Source organism: Podarcis filfolensis, assembly GCF_964270895.1.
Source record: "Podarcis filfolensis genome assembly, chromosome: 10".
In the NCBI taxonomy this organism is placed as follows: domain Eukaryota; kingdom Metazoa; phylum Chordata; class Lepidosauria; order Squamata; family Lacertidae; genus Podarcis; species Podarcis filfolensis.
In genome coordinates this window covers 59,545,738-59,571,245 of record NC_139612.1, presented here as the reverse complement: position 1 = coordinate 59,571,245, position 25,508 = coordinate 59,545,738, and the positions used below count along the sequence as shown (strand labels likewise).

General features: G+C 46.9%; 1 protein-coding gene across 2 annotated transcripts in view; it reads right to left on the bottom strand.

Annotated features, from left to right (window-relative positions):
- Window positions 1-24,893, bottom strand: part of PTPRO (protein tyrosine phosphatase receptor type O) — a 121,510-nt gene extending 96,617 nt beyond the window's left edge. For both annotated transcript variants that reach the window (XM_083572585.1, XM_083572587.1), the window contains exon 1: window positions 24,168-24,893. In XM_083572585.1, coding sequence (XP_083428711.1) covers window positions 24,168-24,260 — 93 coding nt within the window. In that variant the 5' untranslated portion in view covers window positions 24,261-24,893. The remainder of the gene's footprint in view (window positions 1-24,167) is intronic.
- Between the last annotated feature and the right edge of the window lie 615 nt (window positions 24,894-25,508).

The window sequence follows — 25,508 nt, the reverse complement described above, 5'->3', positions numbered from 1 at the left end:
GGGTTGGTATAGAGAAGGGGTCAGCAAACTTACTGCACGTCGGGTCGGTATCTCCAGCGCCAATCGCGTGGCGGGCCAGAGGGCAGGGAGCGCATGCCCATACATGTGTGCACACGCTATTTCCGGCGCACTTCCGGGACAGAGGAGTACTGGAAATAGTTTGTGGATATGGACCAGAAATATGGACCGGATATGGACCAGAAATAACGCTTGCGCATGCGCACAAGCTATTTCTGGTGCTCCTCTGACCTGGAAGTGGGCAGCTGTGCAGCGCAGCGGCGGTAAGAGTGGGCAGTGGCAGCGGGTGTCAGGGGTATCCAGCCCGTGGGCCTTAGTTTGGGGACCCCTGGAGTAGAGAGTCCCTTGCTTCAACCCAGCAAGGGCGCACGTAATGTTGTTTCTGATGCTTATGCATGGCTGTTTCACTTTGGGCATTTCCACAAGAGATCAGAGCATTGCAGAATGTCTAGGACTTTAACTCCACTCTCTGGAGAAACTCCTCTCTGATGCTTAAACCACCAGAAATCCATCTATCTTCTCCACCACAAGGAAGAATTGGGCAATCTAGTCAATGGCAAAGCAATTACTTGTGTACAGAAGGGTTTGAAAAACAAAAGGGGATAAAATTGCACTTGGGTTCATTCCCCCTCCCAAGCCCCTTGAGGACTCTTCTCTGACAAATGTGCTAAATGGTCTTCTGCTGTTCTCTTTGTCCACAGCAATCAGGAAGAAACAGGGGGGAAATGAGTGTGAAGGGGAAAGAAGCAGGAATTAGACACACATCAAAGGCAGGCTCAGCAGCTTCACAGGCAAAATGAGATTTATTTGTTTGTTTGTTTATTTTGCCAGCAGGGTGGGGATTTGGGAAGCACTTGCAGCAGAAATGGAAGGGCAGAGTTGTTTGGCGCTGCCTCCCTGCTCTCCAGGTCTCAATATGTTTCCACTCAAGTTCTGCGAAGGCCCCAATCCGGCAAAGCACTAAGCCCCCTCTCCAAGGCGACTCCACTGACCCGGCTGATAATGTTTGCATTCTCTCCCTGAGTGTTTGCCACTGCACCACACACACACACACACACACACACACACACAGCAACAGCAACAGCTGCCACATGTAAAGCACCGGAATGATTAAAGAGTGGGAAGGAGAGTTAATTGCCTATTATTGTTGGGTCACTGGAGGAGGATGGCTTGGATCTTTGCAAAGGGCAAAGTCAGAAGGAGGCAAACACTGCAAAATTGGAAAGGCATTCCAGGGAGGAAGGAGCTTTGTTCCATCTTCCGCCCCAGCCAAAGCACCGTCCTCATAAATAAATGCAATCCGCGTTTGTGATTATCTTCCCTCCGGCCACGCCAGTATTTGTCTAGGGCTGCTATTTAGCGGCCAATTCCACCCGCTGCCCTTTCGTCTTCAAGGAGTTTTCTTGCACACATTACTGGCACTCGGCTGCAGTGCAAGCACCCAGCTAGGTGGCATTGTCCCCTGGGAGGCAGGGCTCCATCTTGTTTTGCTGGGCTCCGTCATGCAGTGGTGGACTTGGGTACTATGGCACCCTGTGCAAGGCCAAAATTTGGCACACACACTCCAGCCCTTGTAGGGCAAGGAGATGCCTGACTTTGGGAAGGTCTTAGAACTCTTTAGGCACTAGGTGAAAGAGGAGAGCGCAAAATATGGTCTGAAGCTCAACATCAAAAAAAAAAACAAAGATTATGGCCACTGATCCCATCACCTCCTGGCAAATAGAAGGGGAAGAAATGGAGGCAGTGAGAGATTTTACTTTCTTGGGCTCCATGATCACTGCAGACTGTGACAGCAGTCACAAAATTAAAAGACGCCTGCTTCTTGGGAGAAAAGCAATGACAAACCTAGACAGCATCTTAAAAAGCAGAGATATCACCTTGCCGACAAAGGCCCGTATAGTCAAAGCTATGGTTTTCCCAGTAGTGATGCACGGAAGTGAGAGCTGGACCATCAAGAAGGCTGATCGCTGAAGAATTGATGCTTTTGAATTATGGTGCTGGAGGAGACTCTTGAGAGTCCCATGGACTGCAAGAAGATCAAACCTATCCATTCTGAAGGAAATCAGCCCTGAGTGCTCACTGGAAGGACAGATCCTGAAGCTGAGGCTCCAATACTTTGGCCACCTCATGAGAAGAGAAGACTCCCTGGAAAAGACCCTGATGCTGGGAAAGATGGAGGGCACAAGGAGAAGGGGACGACAGAGGACGAGATGGTTGGATAGTGTTCTTGAAGCTACCAGCATGAGTTTGACCAAACTGCGGGAGGCAGTGGAAGGCAGGAGTGCCTGGTGTGCTCTGGTCCATGGGGTCACGAAGAGTCAGACACGACTAAACGACTAAACAACAACAATCAGGCATTTCGCTGGTTAAAATTCTATGACCTTTTAAATGTGTTGTGGGAGCAGGGTTATTGGTTTGTTTGCTTTTGTTTCATTATGTATTCTGCACCTTTCTTTTTGTATTCTTATGTTGTGAACAATTACTAGGAAGTGACCACAAAATAGCACCTGCAGCACCAGGGAACAAGGAGTGAGTAAAGATTGGCATCAGGAACAAGTGGAATTTTCGGCTGAAGGGTGGTATAAAAATTTAATAAATAATAATAATAATAATCACTTCCCAGCAACCCCCTGTTTGTTTCCTTCTGCTTTTCTGTTGAAGAAGGCTTTCCATTGTTCTGGTCTAGCAAAGCCTAGCCCAACAGCTGAAACCTGCCTCCCATAAATATCTGACCAGCAGACAGCAATTCCGTAATAAGAAAGGTTTCCCCTCCCTGCCTGTTGGACCTCTTCTCTGATGAAGCCAATCTATAATACCCTTGCTGCCGTTGGCAAATATCATTTTAGCATTTATCTCTCCATGAGGCGGCACTCATGAATAACACCTTCCATTACAGCTCCTGCCCGGCTGCAAAGATAAGAAGGAACCCATCTCTGCCACCCTCTCGCCCCCATTTATTTTAAAATGAAAAGCAGATCGCACATCACATGTGTTTGCTTGACGCTGAGTTCTATTAACAAGCAGGAGGAAGAATTACATCAAGGCCGCAAATCCTCGGGTGCGTGGTGGCAGCGGGTGGATAATTATGGCTCTTTTTCTGAAAGCATTGCATTCTCTTCCAGAGGTTGGAAATATGCACACACAAAACCCCCGCAAAAAGCTTAAATTGTAGACATGACAGCATATACGTCTTGGGCTTTGATATTGCTGTTACACACATTTCTCTCCTGTTCTGCAAACTGTTAAGATTCAAGGTCTGTGATGGGCACAACGCTACTCTTTTGTTTACAGGGATCTTCTAGCACACTGTTCCGATTAATTCCGAGAGTTCTGCATGTTCTACCTGCCTTTCAAGTTTCCTTGTTTTGTTTTTAAGTTGTCACTTGTTTTGAACTGCTGTCACAAGCTGGCAGTTTGGGAACCCAGCCAGGAAGCAGGGAAGCTGATATGCAGGGACTGGTGGCATTCTAAGAACTTGGTCTACACCTCAGCACCCAGATGCTTAGATCAAGGAGCCCTGTTGGCATCCTACTCCTGCTAAACGAGCAGCTACACTTAAACCCTCTGACTGTCCACAATGTTAGTGCTGAATTGCAATACAGAGCAGACAGACTTCTTCCCAGTGGCTTAGATCAGGGAATGGGAGCCTTATACCCAGGGGCCAAATGCATCCATCCAAGCCTCTCTATCTGGCCCTCAGGACTCTCTCCAGGCCACATCCCTCATTGACCTTGCTTTGAGCTTTCCTTGACCGTGCTTCGCCTTGAAGAGTTGGACATGACTAAATGACTAAGAAGAGTTGGACACGACTAAACGACTAAACAACAACAACAACAGTTAGGATCCATCATGTGGTTCCCGGTACCACGAGAGTCTCCCAGTTCAAGGCCCCCCTGGATCTTATAAATGTGCCACGATGCCTCGCACATTGTGTGAGCCCTCCTTGACAATGACAATGACCACCTTGCAGAGTGAGTGCAGCTCCCAAGTGAGACTTGCCAGAATTCAGAGATGAAATTGCAAAAGCCAAAGTTCCTAACGTCAGTTCTGGATGATGGCAATTGGTTTGAACTCTGGCCCCAAGCATTCTAGTGCCAATGAAGAAATTAAAAGCAGCTCGGGTTTCATCATGCGAGGAGGGATGTGGGGGACTTCCATCATAATTAAAAGTACACAATGGGTGTTTTTTAAAAAAATGTTTTCTATTCCTTTGTTGCTGTATCATGAGATACAGTGGTACCTCGGGTTACAGACGCTTCAGGTTACAGTCACTTCAGGTTACAGACTCCGCTAACCCAGCAATAGTACCTCGGGTTAAGAACTTTGCTTCAAGATGAGAACAGAAATCGCACGGCGGTGGCATGGCAGGAGTGGGAGGCCCCATTAGCTAAAGTGGTGTTTCAGATTAAGAACAGTTTCAGGTTAAGAACGGACCTCCAGAACGAATTAAGTCCTTAACCAGAGGTACCACTGTATAGGTAATAAAAGAAGGAATATTAGTTTGCATAGCGCTCCTCTAATCCTGGAGTCCGCAACAAGGAGTTAGTAGACACCATGGCACTCTCAAGCACACGTACTTGCCAAGGCATTTTGTAGTGCCCATGGCAATTTATTAGATTTACAGATGTGGCCCCAGGCCCAAGAAATTGAAGGACCTTTTTCTAGTCTGTGGCTTTCATAATACGATAGAAGGCTGTACAGAAGCAAAACAACCCATTGCAAGTAGTCTCATTTTTAAAACTGAAGGTGTTTTCATTTAATCCACTCTGCTCCAAAACATGTTGGTGGAGGGTGGAATGGGTTCATGCCAGTCTGCCCTAACTCTGGGCTTTGGGCACAGCTACCAAAGACAATTGCCATTCTGCATAAGAGCTTCCTCCTCTCTCTGCAATCAGAGCTGTCACCAAAGCCTGCTCCTTTATGACTGGACAGAGAGGGATACTTGGGATCACGTATGAATGAACTAATAGAGGATTATAGACGTTTGTGGATCACAGTACATAACTTCCAGAATGTACCTTTCAGATAGCAGGTGTTGTTGGGGCTAAACAGATGTTACCAGGATCTGCAATGATGATGGGCTGGATAGGAATATTTTAAATAAATATAAAATTGGTACTTATGTTACGTAACCCCCATGAGAAAAGGAAGAGGACCATGTGAACAGCCAAACCAGACGAAGTGCTCGGCATCTGCAGTTTTTTATTTAATAGGAAATCCAGTTTATAAGCAATTAAGAGCTGCTTTCCATGACTTCTAGGAAGTCATAAAAATAAGCCAATTTATTTATGATGCTTGATTTCCGCTGGTTCCCCACTGCGTCGCGTGTGTTCTTCTGCAAAATGTGGCTTTTGGCAATGTAAATATTACAGGCATTCATCAGCCAGCCACAAATTCTTGTTCTTATTTATTAAATTTGTATACTGCCTTTCTCCCGAAGGTTGTTGGACTCTAACTCCCATCTGGCTGTTCAGCTGGGCCACTGGCCAAGGATTATGGGCGTTGTAGTCCAGTAACATCTGGAGAGCCACAGGTTCCCTATCCCCGCATTATGAAGTTTTCAGTATTCACTCACTACTGCAGAGGTAGACAGACACCAGTCTCATTAGATCATCTCTATATATATATATTTGCCAGAGTCCCAAGATGAGAGCAAAGTGCAAAAGACATAGTTAGAAGTGAACATGGTGCCTCCGAGCACATTTTCTGAGCCTAATAATTTATTTTCAGTACCAGAACCAAAATGAAATCACACATTTACGAGTCAGAAATCTTTGCTGACCTAGAGATCTACTCAGAGATTTACCAGGAAATTCTGATCTACCCCTGCGCTATTGGACTCTGGAAGTTCCACCATGGTTTTTTTTAAAAAAAGCAAGATGAAAACAGACCACTCTTGTTATAGCTTTAATGAGTGTTTACCAGCGAAAGCCAGAACCTTCCATTTAAATTTCATTTTGAAGATGAATGCGAATGATTGTACATTAAGCGAAGAGTACTTCAGAAATGATTTCTAACAATACAGGTTGGGGGAGCTTCAGAATTGCCATGTGAGCCAATCAACCTGAAGTGCACAACAGCAGAGAATCGTATTAAATTCCAAGTGCTAGATAATAGTCTTGTGATGTGCAGGTTGTGCTCTGCTCCCATTGTTATGCAGTCATTACCAGGAAATTACAGAGCTCTGGATATCCTGTAAAATAGTTACCTTTCCCTCCAACAAGCAATTGAGGGTTTCGGCATGGAAGCGAGTGGAAACAAAAGACGAAGATGTCTCATGTGGTACTAGAAGTCTTTTGTTTACCCACAGATGAGCGCTGTGATATCATCTGAAATGGAAGCAATGCCATGCAAATGCTGCTAGAAGCAGCTAAAGGAGTTTCAGTTCGTGCAGCAAAAATACTTTACTTTTAAAAAATTGTTTTCCTGGCAAGGATCCACCGCATCCAACAGGGCAATTAGAGTTTCAAATGCTCCTCTTCTCAAAGGAGCTCAGGACGAGTGACTGGTCCAGCTGATGGATCAGGGGGAAAGCCATGGCGACACACTTTCTACAAATGGGCTGATCCTAAGCAGACAAACTTGGATGTTGTAATCCACGGAACTTACTTAAACTTCTAAGTCTGTCAGGAGCTGCCAAGGCAAGAACCAGAAGCCCCCAGTTCTGTTCAAAACTGCCCTGTGGGGTGAGCCTTGTGGGCTACGGGCCAGAATATTTCCCCTAGATCAAGGATGGGGAACCTGTGGCCAGTGTGGTGCAGTGGTTAAGAGCGGTAGACTCATAAGCTGGTGAACCGGGTTCGCGTCTCCGCTCCTCCACATGCAGCTGCTGGGTGACCTTGGGCTAGTCACACTTCTCTGAAGTCTCTCAGCCCCACTCACCTCACAGAGTGTTGGCAGGAGCTGGGACCGAACAAAGGGAGCTCACCCCACCGTGGGGATTCAAACCACCAACCTTCCAATCGGCAAGCCCAACAGGCTCCATGGTTTAGACCACAGCGCCACCTGCGTCCTCCCCCCCGCATCCTATACAGGGAGCAAATTCCATTGAAAACAGTGGAGCTCACCTCTGAGTGAGAATCCATAGGCTTCTACTGTAATAGTTCACGGATAATAAGCTTTCCCCAACCTGGTGCCCTCCAGATGTTTTGGATTACAGCTGTCAGACCCAGGCAGCATGGCCAATTGTCAGAAATGACAGGAGTTTTCGTCCACAGTATCTGGAGAGCACAGCAAGGCTTATGAGCAGTTCGGTCTTTTGGGTGTGGGTGCTCTAAGTACCCACCTCCTTTCCAAGGCAGGGGCCACCAAGCCAGACCTTTGCAATCCTTGCCAATCAGCCCCAATGGCTTTATATCTGGGTCGTACAATACAGTTTAATAAATGACACCTGATGGGTTCAATCACAGGCAAATATATCTGTCTCTTTCCCATTTTGTCTCCCTTTTCAAAATCCATATGGATTAAGTAATGCGTGATCACGATTCTGGGGCTGTTAGGCCAGCGACTAATTTACTGAACTACCCAAGCAATGAAGGATTATTTTATCTAATTAAGACGAAGCACAGTATTTAAGTCAGGACATTTGCATTAAGCGGGCAATTCTGAATTCTAAATACTGTTGCGTCTGAAATTATGCATGTTAATCTTCTCCCTGTACGACAGTGTTCCACTGACACATATTATAAATCACTTCCTTTTCTGCAAAAACCTGCGGAGCCTTTCCCTTAAAACAAAAAACAACAACAACAAAAAAACCACACACCGCAATTTTGCAGTGAATAAATGGAAGGGGCATGATCCTCACCCTCTGTCTATGGTTCTCCAAGGGACCCCAGGGGTATGCAGCTGATTCTGATTCTGGGCTGAATGCACTGCAATAGAGACCCAATTATTTTCACACTCCCTAATGGCCTGCTCCATTCAAGGCCCCTAGCAGACAGAGCTCTGCACAATGGGCACCGCACCCCTGGCAAAGCTTGGGTAGTTGGAGGCCCAGAGAGGATGCAACATGCCTGTCCCTTTAGGGCCCTTGTCGAATAGCAGAGAGAGGAGGGGGTGCTGCTGATTATTGGTTTTCCTGGCTTGCCACACCAGGAACTGCCAACTGCACTAAAAGTGGCATTCTCCTTTTATCATATGTGGTGGACTTGTAAAAGGGTAAAAGAGTATTGGGAAATGATATATAATGAATTGAAGTACATTAAAAAAAAAGAGTTCTTTTCGTTGAGGATAATTCTGAGGGAAATTCCCAGGTGTCAAAAAAGACTGCTTATGTACGCTAGTACTGCGGCCCATGTTTTGTTAGCCCCAAAATGGAAAAAGAGTGAGGTCCCAACCAAAGAAGAATGGCAACTTAAACTGATGGAATGTACACAGCTTGCAGACTTAACATATAGAATAAGAGGACAAGGAGAATGCACGTTTAAAGAAGACTGGAAAGTGTTTACTGAATTTATGGGTGAAAATTGCATTCATTTAAAAACGCTGGCAGCATTAAGATAAATCCAACAGTTTAAATAAGCTTTGATGGATGAAACAATGGATTAGCGGATGGTTAAGCTCATGTAAAATATGCAGGGATGTATGGTATGCAAAATGAACCGCAGGAAGAGAAGAAGGGAAGTCAATGATTTAAGGTTGTTTAAATGGATATTTTGAAATGTAATTTGGAATATATATATATATATATATATATATATATATATATATATATGGCATTCTGCCAAATGGATTTGCCCCCCGTAAACCATTTGATAAGCTAGTCATGATGGTGGCGGCTATGTTCTTCCTCACCTGTCAGAGGCAGTATGCCTCTGAAGACCAGCACAAGCAGAGAGATTGTTGTTGCACTCAGATCCTCCTTCTTGACTTCCCATGGGCATCTGGTTAACCACTGTGAGAACAGAGTATTGGACTAAATGAGGCTCTTATGTATGAAAGTTGGGTTTTGGTTACGGAGCCTCTGTTTGGTCTCCTCTCCATGACAGACCCGGGGTTCTTGTTTGTTCTTAACTACATATTGCAGTTAAGGAAGAGAGGGCTTAACCACGACACCACTTGGCTTAGCTGCTGTGCTGGGATGAGCTCGAAAGACCAGGGAGAAGCAAAGTAGGGTAACTGCTCTCTAGAAGCCACTACAGCCCCCTGTTCCTGATAACCCATAGTTTGGCTTGCTATGAAGTGCAAACCAGGCCAGTGCTTTGAATCCTGTATCTGATTTCAAGGATCGTTTGATCACATAGCATTTAAAAAATAAAAAATCATATTGATCCATTCCTCCAGGCAGCTCAAGACATCACACACAGTTTGCCCCCTCCTGGAAGGTAGATTAGATTGAAATAAAGTGGCTAGGTGAAACTCACCCAGTAACTTCAATGGCTGAGTGGGGATCTGAACCTGGCTTCCTGCTGAACAGTATCAACCACAGCAACAGCTTGGGAGCCACCATCCTACTAGACCTTATCCAAGAACCATTAGGTGTGGGGAACCTTTGGCCCTCCAGTTGTGGCTGTACTACAAGTCCCATCAGCCCCAGCAAGCACGGCCAGTGGCCAGAGATGTTGGGAGCTGTAGTTCAGAAACATCTGGAGTGCCAAATGTTATCCACACCTGCATGAGAGATGCACACACTTTGTTTCTTGCAATGCAAGGCCTGAAATGACAGTACCCAGATGTTATTGATACTCACTGGTAATATGGCAGCCTAAATCCCAGTGCATTTTGCAAAAGCACCTTGGTTGCTGTTGATTATGGGCTTAGAACCCATGGAGACCTTGGTGTAAAATCCCATCATCTTAATGATAATGCCCGAGTATCTATTTTATGGGCCATCAATTTGTTCTGGTGTACAGGAGAACACATTTGCCTACCAGAAAGGTTGGGGGTGGCTGTGCACGATGAATGGGGAGAATATACGTAATCCACTCAAGACTCTGATAAAAAGACCTAAACAAATTCATTGCAAAGGCTCTCATGGGGGTGGGAGAGGTAAGTGGGGAAGGAATCAAAAGCTCTTCAGGGAAACTTTGAAGACTGGGTGCAATAATTTAAAAGATTTATTTTTCTCTAAGTGGCCAGCAAAGCTGAAAAGCATGGGGCTAATTTCTGATAATAGCTGTGAGACTGTAATAAATGAAAGTGCCACTAAGTTTATAGAGGAGAGCACAATCTAGTTTCAACTTAAGCAGCTCCTATGCAGATAGGGCAGTGGTTGAGCTTAGTTCCTGGGACCCACAAGTAAGCCTGGATGCCAGAAAGCTTGTAACGGGGTCAGGGAGTATTGTCTTATCTGCTCTGGCCTATTGGTTCATAATCTATTGGTTAGATTGTGGATAAACTAGGTACAATTGAGTTCCTAAGTGGCACCTGACTTCATTGAATCTTCATATCTTCTTATATACATAAAAATGTAAGGTGTCGTCACTTTCTGCAGTTCACACAATTTCCAGACTTCTGTCCCAGGGACTTCTGGGAATTGCAGCTCTGTGAAAGGAATAGGGATCTCCTAACAGTTCTCAGCACCCTAAGCAAGCTATGCTTCCCAGGATTCTTTGTGGGGAGCAATGATTATTTAGAGTGGTATGATCCTGCTATGGATGTATAGTGCAGAAGGGGCCATAGGCAAGAGTAGAGGTCAGGGATGGGGAAGATGTGGATCTCCAGACACTGGGTCCCCAATTCCCATTGACCCCCAGTTAGGATGGCCAACGGGCAATGGTTATGAGAGCTGTAGTCCACAGAGAAACTCACCTGGTGCCAACGAGTTCTGCCAGGCGGGAGGTGCTTGGATAGAGAAAAGCCATAATAATAATAATAATAATAATTTATTATTTGTACCCTGCCTATCTGACTGGGTTGCCCCAGCCACTCTGGGCGGCTACCAGCATATATAGCAAAACATTAAACCTTAAAAAGCTTCTCTATACAGGGCTGCCTTCAGATATCTCCTAAAAGATATATAATTACTCATCTCCTTGACATTCCACTGGGAGGGCATTCCACTGTAGTCCAAGCCACTGAGCCTCTTGGGTTTGCCGATCAGAAGGTTGGCAGTGAGTTCCCGTTGGGGTGAGCTCCCGTTGCTCCATCCCAGCTGCTGCCAACCTAGCAGTTCGAAAGCATGCCAGTGCAAGTAGATAAATAGGTACTGCTGCGGTGGGAAGGTAAACGGCATTTCTGTGGGTTCTGGTTTCCGTCACGGTGTTCCGTTGCACCATTAGCAGTTTAGTCATGCTAGCCACATGACCTGGAAAGCTGTCTGTGGACAGAGCTGGCTCCCTCAGCCTGAAAGTGAGATGAGCACCGCAACCCCACAGTCACCTTTGACTGGACTTAACCGTCCAGGGGTCCTTTACCTTTTTACCATAGGGTGAGTGACACTGATGGGAGTTGTAGTACAGCCACAACTGGAGGGCCAAAGGTTCCCCACACCTAATGGTTCTTGGATAGGCTCTAGTAGGTTCTTGGACCATTGGCCTGAGGCAGCAGGATATTCTGATGTTATTTACATGCCATACGCTCCAACATTCCTCAGATGAAAATAGGGACATTTCTCACTCCTCCCTTCAAGAAAAATTGATCCTCCTTGACCCCTGATTTTTTGTCCCCTCACTTCCTGTCAGAAGAAGGGTGAGCGCTGGCATCACTACACCAATGGATCACACGCCCTCAACTGTCCTAAGAAAACCCCTTAATCCTGATTCTATATTACAATGGTACCTCAGGTTAAGGATGCTTCAGGTTACAAACTCCACTAACCCAGAAATAGTACCTCGGGTTAAGAACTTTGCTTCAGGATGAGAACAGAAATCACGCAGTGGCAGCAGGAGGCCCCGTTAGCTAAAGTGGTACCTCAGGTTAAGAACAGTTTCAGGTTAAGAACAGACCTCCAGAACGAATTAAGTTCTTAACCCAAGGTACCACTGTATTTTATTCTTGGTAGATTCACAAAAAGAAAAACACACACACCGATAAATAAATTTTAGAAATGGGCAAGATGAGATGCAGACACACAAAATGTTTATTTTTAAAATCAATACTTCTTGCGCTCTGCTCCGCGCCCCTTTTCTTCCCGCCCGGGGCGGCCCGGCCCCTCAGAGCAGGTATGTCACACAGAGCTGGGCCTTGGAAATGGCAGCCTCTCCTGCTTCTTGTCCTCTCTCCAGCAGTCCCTACCAAGGGAGAAGGCTGGCAGAGGCAGCCATGAGAAGCTCCCTCATCGCTGCTGCCTGGGACAAGCATCAGCTCATCCTCTTCCCTGAGCTCAGCGGTGGCAGCACTGGTGGGGAAAACAGGGGCATTCTGGGATCAAATTGGAAGCTAGGGTGGCTTTCATAATTCCAGGACTGTCCCTGGAAATTCGGGGAACTTGGAGGGTATGGCATACTAGTCAGGAGGGGGTCCTATAGTCATGCTCCACAAATCACAGGCAACAGCTAGCTGTCTCTGGCAGGGGTATATATTGGTTGGCAACAAAAGCAGCTAGCCAATGCCATGACGCAGATGCAAATGAATATCCTGCCCTTCCATCAGCTGGGTGCTCAGAAACCTGCAAGCAATCTACAGTAATTTGGTCTAGCTATTCTTTCTCCTTCCTGTACAACAAGCTCTCCTTATGATATACACAGTTACATGGTGGAGGGGTGATGGGGTGGATGGACTACTGCAATGTGCAGCTACATTAAAAATGAAGCCATACATTTGGCTTCATTTCAAAGACAAAGTCATTTCCCAGCACACGGAGATTAGCCTCTCTCCTTGCTTTCGGTATTACATTTGCACATTTCTGGGCTTTTTTTTTTTTTTTACTTCATTTCAGATCCATCGCCAAGCTGGAAAGCACTGCTTAAAGATTTTGTTTCAACCACAAAATAAGTAATTCAATAATCCTAACACAAAAGGGATTTATTTCATTTGTTGGAAAGAGTAATGTGTTTTCCTTTTTTTGTAAAAAGAAGAAGGGATCATTTCGGGTTTTGCATATTTAGGAGACAGAACAGGACCACTGAGTGATGATATAGGTCTCTCTAGCACAGTGATGGCCAAACTTGGCCCGCCAGCTGTTTTGGGACTACAACTCCCACCATCCCTAGCTAACAGGACCAGTGGTCAGGGATTATGGGAAGTGTAGTCCCAAAACATCTAGATCAAGGGAAGTAATAGTGCCACTGTATTCTGCTCTGATCAGACCTCACCTGGAGTACTGTGTCCAGTTCTGGGCACCACAGTTCAAGAAGGACACTGACAAACTGGAACGTGTCCAGAGGAGGGCAACCAAAATGGTCAAAGGCCTGGAAACGATGCCTTATGAGGAACGGCTAAGGGAGCTGGGCATGTTTAGCCTGGAGAAGAGGAGGTTAAGGGGTGATATGATAGCCATGTTCAAATATATAAAAGGATGTCACATAGAGGAGGGAGAAAGATTGTTTTCTGCTGCTCCAGAGAAGCGGACACGGAGCAATGGATCCAAACTACAAGAAAGAAGATTCCACCTAAACATTAGGAAGAACTTCCTGACAGTAAGAGCTGTTCGACAGTGGAATTTGCTGCCAAGGAGTGTGGTGGAGTCTCCTTCTTTGGAGGTCTTTAAGCAGAGGCTTGACAACCATATGTCAGGATTGCTCTGATGGTGTTTCCTGCTTGGCAGGGGGTTGGACTCGATGGCCCTTGTGGTCTCTTCCAACTCTATGATTCTATGATTCTAAACAGCTGGAGGGCCAAGTTTGGCCATCACTGCTCTAGCCACACCTTCAGCCCAACGTTCCAGAAAATATTTAGTGGGTACCCAAAATGCTGTTTAGCCAACAACCATGTGCTTTGAGGTCTCTCCAAAGGCCCCATCAATCAAATGTGTTGAGTTTCATTGTGATCATCTGACACTCATTCACTTCTGTTTGTTATGAGGCTGGCCAAGACATACAATTTCAGAAAGCCATTGGTGAACCTGACCAATCTGATTTTATTTATTCTCATGATATACTTTATAGGTTTTAGGTCTCTGGCTAGCTGGCATTGATACATCATTTAATTATTTAGCAAAATTTATATACCACTTCCTAGTATCAAAACCTCTAAGGGGTTTATAAGAAATTAAAATTATCAATAAAAGCAGTTAAGAAGAAGTAGTTAAAACATATGAAAGACATATTAAAATCAACAGTAAATTAAAAAGAGATCAAAACACAACAACATCAATGTGTCTGGACAGGCTAGCCTAAACAAAAAGGCTTTTGAGCAGGTGTTGAAAATACAGTGAAGGCCCTTACTTAATGTAGATTTATTGGCTTTTAATTTTACCTGAAGTCAATTTGCACTGTGCTTGATACAGACACAGTGTTTAATTGTACAGGCCCTCAAGGGCAAACCAGAAGAGTAAAGAGAGAAAATTATGCAGAAATGCACCCATAAAACGTGATGTAGAATATGTAACTCGTAACTAGGTATCTGCACATAAGAGGACTGCTACATCAGCCTGGAGGCCCATCTAAGTCCAGCATCCAGTTCTCCCAGTGACCAACTGGGTGCTAATGGAAAACCCACAAGCAGGACCCAATAACTGGTATTTAGAGGCCTATTGAGGTTTGAGGGAGGATCAACTGGGATCAGAGGACAGAAGGTAACCAGACAACTTGTCATTTTGCCAGGGTGCTGTCAAGAATGCCACAGAGCACTTACTTTCCGCACAAGCGAAAACTTTTGGAGAGTAGCCCAGACCTCCACCTCCTCCTCAGCAGCAAATGACAAGTGGAGCATCACTGCCAGCCAGGGATTATGAGGCTTAGAGTCGTGTCTATGAATCCCCAGAGCAAAGAGGCAATCGGCATCAGTTCCTGCGTCTGGGAATGTCCGCCACCACTGCTGCTTCCAACCCTCTCCTTGTTAGCAAGTCGTCTCCTTCTTCTTCCACCTCCCCCGGGAGAAGGACTGGCAGAGTGAGCAGGGAGTGGCAGCAGCTGGGTGCAAGCCAAATTTGGGCCAGCATGCTCAAGGGAAGGGAGCTGTGGGAGCTCCACTTAGGGCTGCTTTCACTGAAGCCGAGGCGTTTGTGCTTCTTTGAACATCCCTGTTTCAAACCATCACCCCAGCCTTCGGAGTCAACACTAAGCTGTTGTCTTCATCATCTTCTGGCTTGCTGCGCTAGGAGGGGGACCTGTGGCTGTGCAGATGCTGTCGGACTCCCAAACATGGCAGACCTGGGGCTGATGGGAGCTGCATTCTCACAACCTCTGGAGGGCAACAGGCTTATCCATCCTGGCCATAATGCTGCACACAGAGTATATTTTAATCTCAGTGCATAGCTAACCTCTGGAATTTGCTCCCATCAGAGGCACTGATGGTCACCCACCTGGATGGCTTTAGAACAGTAGATCAATTCATGGAAGATGAGGCTATCAGTGACTCCTAGCCATGATATCTAAGCTCCACCTCCACTGCCAGAGGCATTATGCCAGGCATAGGCAAACTCGGCCCTCCAGATGTTTTGGGACTACAACTCCCATAATCCCTAGCTAACAGGACCAGTGGTCAGGGATGATGGGAGTTGTAGTTGCAAAACATCTGGAGGGCCAAGTTTGCCTATGCCTGCATTATGCCTTTGAATACCAGTGGAGAGAGTGGCTGTTGCTCCTGGGTCCTTTCAGGCTTCCCACAGGTATCTGGTTGGCCACTGTAGGAACAGGATGCTGGACGAGATGGGCCATTGGCCTCATCCAGCAGGGTTCTTCTTATGTAGCTCTGCACTCAGGGAAAGTTCTGGTGTCAAGCGTAGAGCAGTCAAGTACAACATTCCTAGAGTGAACATGTTTACACACGGGGAGGAATGTTTGTCCAGCCAGCAGGTAAACTTCCTGTTTCCTTCTGGGCTGGGACAGACTTCCTCTGCATGTGACTAGAGGTGGGCGTGGCCTCACCTGTGCAGGTAACAAAAGCATAGGACTGGCCGCCATCTCTCTCTCTTTGACTACATACATCAAAGAAGCAACATCTGTTTAGCCAAAGATGCTCTCTTCAGCCAAGAGAGGACAAAGGGACTGTCTCCTTATGAAATAGTTTCCAGGTGTATGTTACTTTTCTAAGCTAAGTCTGCCTTCTGGCATCCGATTGTGAACAGAATGTGAGTAAACTCTTTTTATACTTTTATAGAAGACTGTGTCGTGTCTTATCTTTTATGAGGGAATAAGGGGTAAATATCAGAACAGTTGTTATTCCGCTGTGAGTTTAAAAAGGGGGGGGTGTTACTCTGCTAAATTGTGAACTTGTTAACACAAGTTGGAAAGGCTATAACCAAACAATATATCCTCTCCTCCATCCCTGAACATTCCCACATGGTGGAGACTGCCCCCTCTCCTCCTGCACCACACAGAGAAGAGGAAGACAGCGTAGATTTACAACAGTAGTTTGCAGAAGGTCACGGCTCAGAGATAGATGAGGGACAAAGCTGGGGAAAAATGGGAGAAGAGGAGGGGAGAAGCAGAGCCAGAGCAGCTGGTTGACACATTAGCATTAGAAAGCATTCCAGACCACCACCACCCCTTCTCCCAAAACCCGGTGAGCACTGAAAGTAGGAGAGAAAAGAGGCAAGCCACCATAATAGGAGTGGTGCTGTTGACGATTGAGAAGGGAAGGGGGTGGAGATTACTCTGAGCAATGCCATTACTCCAAGTGGCTCCCTTTCTAAGCCTCTCTCTGTGAATATTGAATAAATGACTTTGGTAAGAGTTTTTCTTGTCTATTTATCCCTGGCAGCCTGCCTGGGTGTGGGGGTGGGGATCAGATTCCCTGACGCCTTGACAGTAGGGCACATAGATATGACTTGGCTGAAACAGACTCACAGGCCTATTTAGACCAGTGGAGCAGAGCTTTCTCCCTCCAACACGATGAGATTCTCTTGGCTTTAGTGTTCCCGGCTACCATAGGAGCCAACTCCTAGGGGCTGAGGTCCCTTCACCCCCTGCCCCCCATAAAGTATTTGAGGGGAGTGAGAATCCCAAAAGTTGATGGGCAGTGCCATTCAAATGGGGTGCATGTGCCACATCTTGCAATTGATTACCTAGGGTGGGTCTTACCTGCCCCCCCCAAAAAAATATTTTATGCAAATTGGCATCCCTGCCAGCTGCTTTCTGCAAGTTTCATGCTTGTGTTGCTGAATTGGAGGTTTACAGGACCAGGATTTTAAGGAAAGGACACACCCATTTCCAAGCAACGCTAATGATTAAGGCTTAGTCATGTGAAAAATGACCATCACCGTTCTCTCTTGGGGAAGAGATCGGGAACTCTCGGGTGCTAGCTTTTCTTTCTTTCTTTTTTGCATATGTGCCGAACGCTGTCATCTGAGCGCAATGTTAATTACAGCCAATGGCGCGGAGCCTTCGTGGCTGGCAGCTCTCTCTGTAGCAAAGTTTCGTGGAGCGTATGAAATGCACTCCGGGGGGTGGAGGGGGGGAAGAAGGACCAACAGGCTCACAGACTAAAATGTCATGTGTAACCAAGCTTGCAGTGTTAAGCAGAACTCAGAGAAATGAATCCGTCAAGAAAATACGCTGACCCTGTTCTATCTGGCTCTGCAGTAATTGGAAGGGGCTGGCGAGCGGGGCAAAGGTAATATAGATGGCACTGGCTCTTTCTTCTATCAGCGTGTCGCTGGTGCAGCCATGAGACTGGGAATATGCTGTGAGCACAGGCAATGTGATAGTCAAACGCTCAGCACACTTGACCTAGAGATTGGAGCTTTTTGGAGGGGAGGGAATAGGTTCCCAAAAACAATAGGTTGTATCCAACTAAGTTAGAATCGATCCATTGAAATTATTAGTCCTAAGTTAGTTGCGTGCATTAAGGGCCGTAGCTCAATGGCAGAGCATCTGTCTAGCATGCAGATGGTCCCAGGTTCAATCCCCGGCAGCTCCAAGTATGGTTGGGAGAGACCCCTGACTCATACTCTAGTTTCTCTTCAGATCATATACATCTTTTGTCTTTTGTGGAGAGACCCCTGTCTGAAACCCCTCCACTTGTAATATCCAGATTGGAAATTGCAGTATTTGGATTTGAAGACTGGGGGGGGAAGGGGGGGTTATAGAAGATAGAACGGTTGGAAATTAATGAGTGAATACCATATTTAGCTGCAGGACAGAGAACTGGAAGTCTTTTTATCTTTCTTTATTTTCTCTCTCTCTTCTTTCCTTTATTTCCTTTTTTATTTTATTTTTTCTTTCCGCCTCTGTTCCTTTTTATATTAAACAATCCCTTTTATTTCAGTAAATAATAATAATAATAATAATAATAATAATAATAATAATAATAACCCACCCATCTGGCTGGGTTTCCCCATCCCCTCTGGGCAGCTTCCAACAAAATATTAAAATACAATAGTCTGTTAAACATTAAAAGCTTCCCTAAACAGGGCAGCCTTCAGATGTCTTCTAAAAGTCTGGTAGGTTTTTTTCCCCTCTTTGAAATCTGGTGGGAGGGCGTTCCACAGGGTGGGTGTGAACTTTTGTATATCTTTGGCCAAGTATCAATAAATAAACTGAAACCCTTCCACTTTTGACTAAACACCAATGCCTATTCAGATGTTACCTGGGTATATATAGGACTAGACAATATTGAGGGTAAACAGGACCGTGCATCTGGCTGATGTCCCTCTCCTCTCAACAGTCATGCATTCAATGCGGTTGCTTCCAGAGAAGCATCTACATTTGAGCAGCTTCTGATGTATAAACACTGATGTATAGATCAGGACATCTATAGTGCGTAGGTGCTCTCTTGAAGGCATCCCTCTGAAATGTGTGAGCATCAGGGAGCAGATTCAGTGGGGCAACCCATCTCAGGACAGGGCAATCAGGATCAACCATTTACATTTGATCACACATAGCTCTGCATATGAGCAGAGCCATTGTTTCCCATTATGTCCAACTCCAGGAACTGTGGCTTATTCTAAGTCTAGTTTGTTAAAACAAATGGGTTGAATCATGGCTTGATATCCTGGTTTGTTAACCAGTGCATGTCATTTAGATCACATCTGACCATGGTTCTAGTTGTTTAGCTGAACTGGGACAATAGCTCAGTGATACTTCTAGCAGTCTTGCAGGAAAGACACTGCTATTGTCCTCTTGCATTGTTAGTTGGAAGCAGAGAGAAGGACTCGACTAAGGTTAGCTAGCGTGTGGTTCAGGCAGGATCTGAAGCCAAGGCATCGTAGCTCAGATTATTTTACTTTTAATAATAATAATAAGTTTTATTTATACCCCACCCTCCCCAGCTAAGGCCAGGCTCAGGGCGGCTAACAAGCAATAATAAAAACAAGTTGAATGAATACAACTTAAAAACAAGATTAAAATACAACATTAAAATATTGAAACATTAAAATACAGCCTCATCACAGGAGGAGAAAGGAAAAAGAAAGAGGGGGAGGGAATCAAATTGGCTCCAAGCCAAAGGCCAGGTGGAACAACTCTGTCTCACAGGCAAAGAAATCAGATCCTGCCGGGCCCTGGTCTCATGAGACAGAGCGTTCCACCAGGCCGGAGCCAGTGTTGAAAAGGCCCTGGCTCTGGTTGAAGCTAATCTAACTTCCTTAGGGCCCGGGACCACTAGGGTGTTGCTATTTATGGACCTTAAGGTCCATACCAGGAGAGGTGGTCCCGTAGGTACATGTCCCGTGACATGACTAAGTCACACATCACTGGAATAGATCCCAGGCAGTAACAGCAACAATAATAAATTATAATAAAAGCTGAAGTACGAAACGAGCCACAATGCAATAAAAGCTAAAAGACAACAGCTAACACCAAAAAGCTGACCAAAGACAAGTGAAACTCATTCCATGTCACTGGAGAGGACTGTAGCGCATCTGCTTTGCACACAAAAGCTCTCAGGTTCCATCCTCAATATCTCTAAATAGAGCTGGGAGATACCCTGGTCTGAAGTCCAGAGTCACTGCCAGCCAGTGTCGACAATATGGAGCTAGGTGGACCAGTGCCCTGTTAATGCAGTGGATTGCCAATGCCTCTGACAGCCATTGTTTGACAGCAAGGAGCCACATTGCTTCACTAGCAACTTTCCAGAGTCAGCATGCAATTGGTGAGTGGGACAAGGGAGGAAAGTGGGTGGGGCAAAGGCTGCCACTCTTTCCTTTGAACAGTAGGGTACATTCCAGCCACACCATAGTCAGAGGTTTACACTCACACACATCTTCATCCTCCATCCAAGCAAGCAAGCAAGAGCTCCTTTCACAGTTCAAGGACACATTCCAGCCAGGCAGAAGCATTTGAGGGGAGTGCAGAGTAAGACTGGTGAAAGATGAGGTCTTAGAACAGTATTGGGAAGAGGCTTGGAGGGTGACATTTGGCCCTCATGCCTGAGGTTCCCCACCCCAGTTGTGGAAAGAAGCATGTCAAAATGTCCACCTGATCCCCAGGCTGAGCCAGTCCTCACACAGCTATGGGCTTCCCAACATCCACCACCAGCTTTTCCAATAAAAATGTCCAAAGCAGCAGTAATTTCTCAAGATTTCAATCACAGAGTCCTACCAAAATGGACACCATGACCTAAAACCTCTCCTCCTTTTCCACAAGCAGCAGCATAAAGGAGACAAAATGATCGGCTCAGAAAGGCCTGCGTCAATAAAAGTCTTGATCTGGCAACAAGCAAGGCAGCTGGACAAACTGGGAAAGCAAAGGGAAAGCAAAGCAGGTGCCATTGTGGAGCAGAGCCTCTCCAGATGAGCAGAGGGAATGGGGGTGGGGATGAGAATAATTCAGAAGCAGGCAATCCCTAAGGTAGGATGGGCATATGTCTCATGGGGTCTTCAAAGTAAGAGCCAGAACACTGATTTGAGTCAGGAAATGATCCCTGATCATTGGCTATGATCCAGCAACCTTTGGAGGATTACAGGTTTCCAGTCCCCGCTCTGAGTCCACACAATGGCTCCTTCCTGGACATTGGCTCTCAGTTGGGTGCAAGCAAACCCAGTGGCTAGAACAATGTAGAATATTTGCATGTTTAATTAGTAATCAACAAGAATTGATGGGGCTGATGGGAACTGGGGCCTTAGCACAGTGGTAGAGAGTGCATGCTTTGTCTGCAAAAGGTCCCAGCTTCCATCCCCAGAATGGGCTGGGAAAGACCCCTTTCTGAGAGTCACTCCCAATCTGTGTTGACAATGTCAAACTAGATGGACTCAGTCTAAGGCAGTTTCACAGGCTGTATATTTCTCTCCTTCTAACAGACTGATCCTAAGCACATTATGCAGAAGTACGTTCCGCTGAAACCAGTTTAGCTTATTTTCAAAGAGTGTGTTCAGGTATGAGCGTGTAAGCCCATTAGCTATGGAAAACTCCTTAGCTGCTCTGCACAGTAGTATATGAATGGAGATTGGGTCTGCAGTGCTGAACGGATAGCTCCTTCTCCCTCAAAACTCTTCCTAGCAGTAAACTGGTGACTTGAGAAAAAGACATCAGAATCCAGAAAACACAGAAGCTAATGGGCCTCATGACAAAGCAATTGTCGTTCAGTCACCATTGCCTAATAACATATATGGATAGGGCTGTCACCATGTTTGCCAATATCTGAGGAATTAGGAGAGAACTTTTGATCCAACAAATGTTTAATATACCAAAAGAGGGAAAGTAGCAAGGAATTGTTTTGACATAGCAGAGGTGCAAATATTTGGCGCTGATCCATTTATATATAATTTAATATAATGTAAGTTGGATCCAAGTGTGAATGTGATTCCCAATTTTTTAAAATTTCTTTGCACCAAGCTGGAGAAATGGTGTGTGTTTTTTTAAAATAATAATAATAATATTGGCCTCTATATTATTTTTTAAAATGTTTGCTTTCCCCCCTTCTTCCTCCCCATGCCCTTTTCCTTGTGTGCCCTGTCTTTTTAGACAGCTCATGGGGAGGGATTGCCTTGTTTTAACTGATTAAGGCACTCTGGAAGGTGGGGTTGAAGCACTCCGAAAATCTATACTGGAAACTAATGAAGAAAAATCGCTAATTTCAGCGATGGGGAATTTGTGGCCCTACAGCTTGTTAGACTCCAACTCCTATCAACCCCTTCTAGCATGGCCAATGCTCAGGGATGGTGAGAGATGGAGTCTTGGTGGTTTCTGCCAGGCCACAGGATTCTCACCCCTGATTTGTCCCAAGGTATCTTTTCTCTTACAACCACAGGCTAATGTAGAGCTGAGCTGAGAGTTCTCTATGAACAACTTTTATCTCAAGATGGTGTGTATGTGTTGAAGTTATAGTGAAACTCCTGATTTGGGGAGTACAGAAAGCTACAGAGCCTTAAAGATAAAGGTAAAGGGACCCCTGACCATTAGGTTCAGTCACAGATGACTCTGGGGTTGCGGCACTCATCTTGCTTTACTGGCCGAGGGAGCCGGCGTACAGCTTCCGGGTCATGTGGCCAGCATGACTAAGCTGCTTCTGGCGAACCAGAACAGCGCATGGAAACGCCGTTTACCTTCCCGCCAGAGCAGTACCTATTTATCTACTTGCACTTCATGCTTTCGAACTGCTAGGTTGGCAGGAGCAGGGACCGAACAATGGGAGCTCACCCCGTCGCGGGGATTCGAACCGCCGACCTTCTGATCAGCAAGCCCTAGGCTCTGTGGTTTAACCCACAGTGCCACCAGGCGTTCTCTTTTTAAACTTAGTTTTTCATCCATGGAGATCCACCTGGGTGCCCTTTCTTCTACCCAGAATTCCAAAGGGGATTCTGAGAGGAGAAAAATGGTGGCTCTGCTCTTGCAGCAACAGGTGATGGCAAAACTAAGTTTCTGAAGAATGGGGTGGGAGAGACAGGGAACCTCTGACAACACTGACAGCAAGCAGGTAGCACCCCAAAATTTGATAAGAATTTCACTCGCCTCCAGGGAACGAAATTCCCCACTCCTGCTCCCCACCCATAAACAGCCTGTCAAATTGAGCAGGAGGCACTTCACCTCACCAGGACTATAAAGCCAAGTTATCTGTCCTCACTTCTCTCTGCGTATGGTCAAGCAGGTGTTTTGCATACAGAAGCTCCCAGGTTCAATCCCAGGCAGGGTTTAGAAAGACCTCCATCCGATACCCTGTAGACCAGCTTCCATCAACCTGGTTCAAAACACCAGGAGGACCCCAGGTTTGCAAAGGCAGGAGTCAACAATCCTGAAGCAGACAGACCAGTTGTCTCTTCTTTTGAATCAGATGCTCTTTTGGTCTAACTAAATGTCAAGTGGCTTTTAGACTGGGGTATTTCCCAGACTTACTTGGGAGATGTCAGGGATTGAACCCAGGACCTTCTGCATGCAAAGCAAGTGTTCTCCGCCTGAGCTTAGGACCTTTCCTACCCTTCAATTCACCAGACTTGTAAAGAAGAGCAATGAAGCAAAGACAGATGCTCGTTAGGGCTTTCCCTGGCCCCAGGGTTGAGCCAGGAGGGACTCAAGGAGGGACTCAATTGAACCACCCCACTTCAGATTAAGCCCTGAGATGCAGATTCACCCAGCCCCCTTCACCCTGGCTCCTCCAAGCCAGTCGCAGGAGCAGAGGAGAGCCATGCAACACGTTCCCTTGAAGAAGCACCACAACAAAGACCCGGAAAGCAGCCCACGCACACCTTGCCTCGAATCACCAAACGCACCGCCACCTTTTCCAACCCTCCGTCTCCACCACCAACCAGACAACCAGCCCGGTGATCAAACCAGCCAAGCTGCCCCCTGCCTCCATTTGCTTGCCATTCCTGGCTGACACAGACACCGAGAGAGAGAGAGAGAGAGAGACAGAGAGAGAGAGAGAGAGAGAGAGAGAGAGAGAGAGAGAGAGAGAGAGAAATGCTCGTGGTGTTGAAAGTGACCTCATTTTGCCTTGGGAAGCGGATCCCCACCAAGCGACCTTGAGTGCCAGCTCCTATTAGCCATGCTTCAGAAAAGTCCCAAGCTCGGGGGGCGAAAAGAGAGAGAGACAGAGGAACACCGTGGAGGATTGCCGAGATTTCTCAGTAAATACACAAACAGGGGAAAGAAACGGGGAGGGAGTCTCTTTGCTCCACAGGCACAGCCGTGTTGCACTAGCTCCTTCCACCCTACCCAGGCCAAAGGAAGAGCGCCAAGGAGCCTGGCACAGGGAGCGATGGCTGGTGTCTGGGGCGAGCGATCTCTTACCTTGAGGAGCAAAACAAAGAGCCACAGCCGGGAGAGGCAGCTCATCGGGGCGCCGCTGCTGCTCCGTCCCTGGGCGAGATGACCCCTGACCATTGGAAAGGAGAGGCGCGGGGGGAGAAGGACCCCGAAGCAGAGCCGCCACGCCGCCTGGATGTGGAGCTCCGGCAGCAGCCAGAGCCCCGGGAGAGCCCAGGAAAGAGACGGAGCGCCTGCAGAGAGAGACACAGAGGCAGCCGGAAGGTGTGTGTGTGTGTGTGTGTGCGCGCGCGCGCCTGTGGGCTCGGCTCTCCCAACTGGGGTAACAATGGCGAGCCTTCTCGGAGCTGCGGCACCGTCAGATCCGCAGCGCAGCCTTCCCGTCTCGCTGGAGGAGACCCATCTCCTCTTTCCCCCCACCCTCCTCGCTGCTCCCCCCTCCTCGCTCCTCCTCTTCCTTTATGGCTGGAGAAGTCCGGGGTCTCCTTCCCCCTCCCCTTTCTTCCTTTCCTCCTTCAAGCGCAGCTCCGGCGGCTTAAATGGCCAGGGAGCCGTCCGGGGACCGGCGATCGGCGCTGGCCAGCTGCTAGCTGCCTCCTTCTCGCGGCCACCGGCGAGGCGCGCCTTTCCCTTACGCCGCTGCCGCCCGCGCTGGCTGTCTCGGAATGAATGGAGCGCCTTCATGCCAAGCACGCCGCCGAAAGCGACGAGGAGACGCCCTCTACCTCGCAGGAGCCTCCGCCCTTCCCTGCGCTCCGCCCCCTCCTGCCTTGGCAGAGCCATACATACCCACGCCCCAGCCACGCACAGGCCGGTTTCCAAGGGCTTTAGCTCGCCTACCGAGTCGTTATTTGTTGTTGTTGTTGTTGTTTAGTCGTTTAGTCACGTCCGACTCTTCGTGACCCCATGGACCAGAGCACGCCAGGCACTCCTGTCTTCCACTGCCTCCCGCAGTTTGGTCAAACTCATGTTAGTAGCTTCGAGAACACTGTCCAACCATCTCGTCCTCTGTTGTCTCCTTCTCCTTGTGCCCTCAATCTTTCCCAACATCAGGGTCTTTTCCAGGGAGTCTTCTCTTCTCATGAGGTGGCCAAAGTATTGGAGCCTCAGTTTCACGATCTGTCCTTCCAGTGAGCACTCAGGGCTGATTTCCTTCAGAATGGATGTGTTTGATCTTCTTGCAGTCCATGGGACTCTCAAGAGTCTCCTCCAGCACCATAATTCAAAAGCATTAATTCTTCCGCGATAAGCATTCTTTATGGTCCAGCTCTCACTTCCATACATTGCTACTGGGAAAACCATAGCTTTAACTATATGGGCCTTTGTTGCCACTGCCTTGCCATGGCGAAGGGGCTTGAATAACTC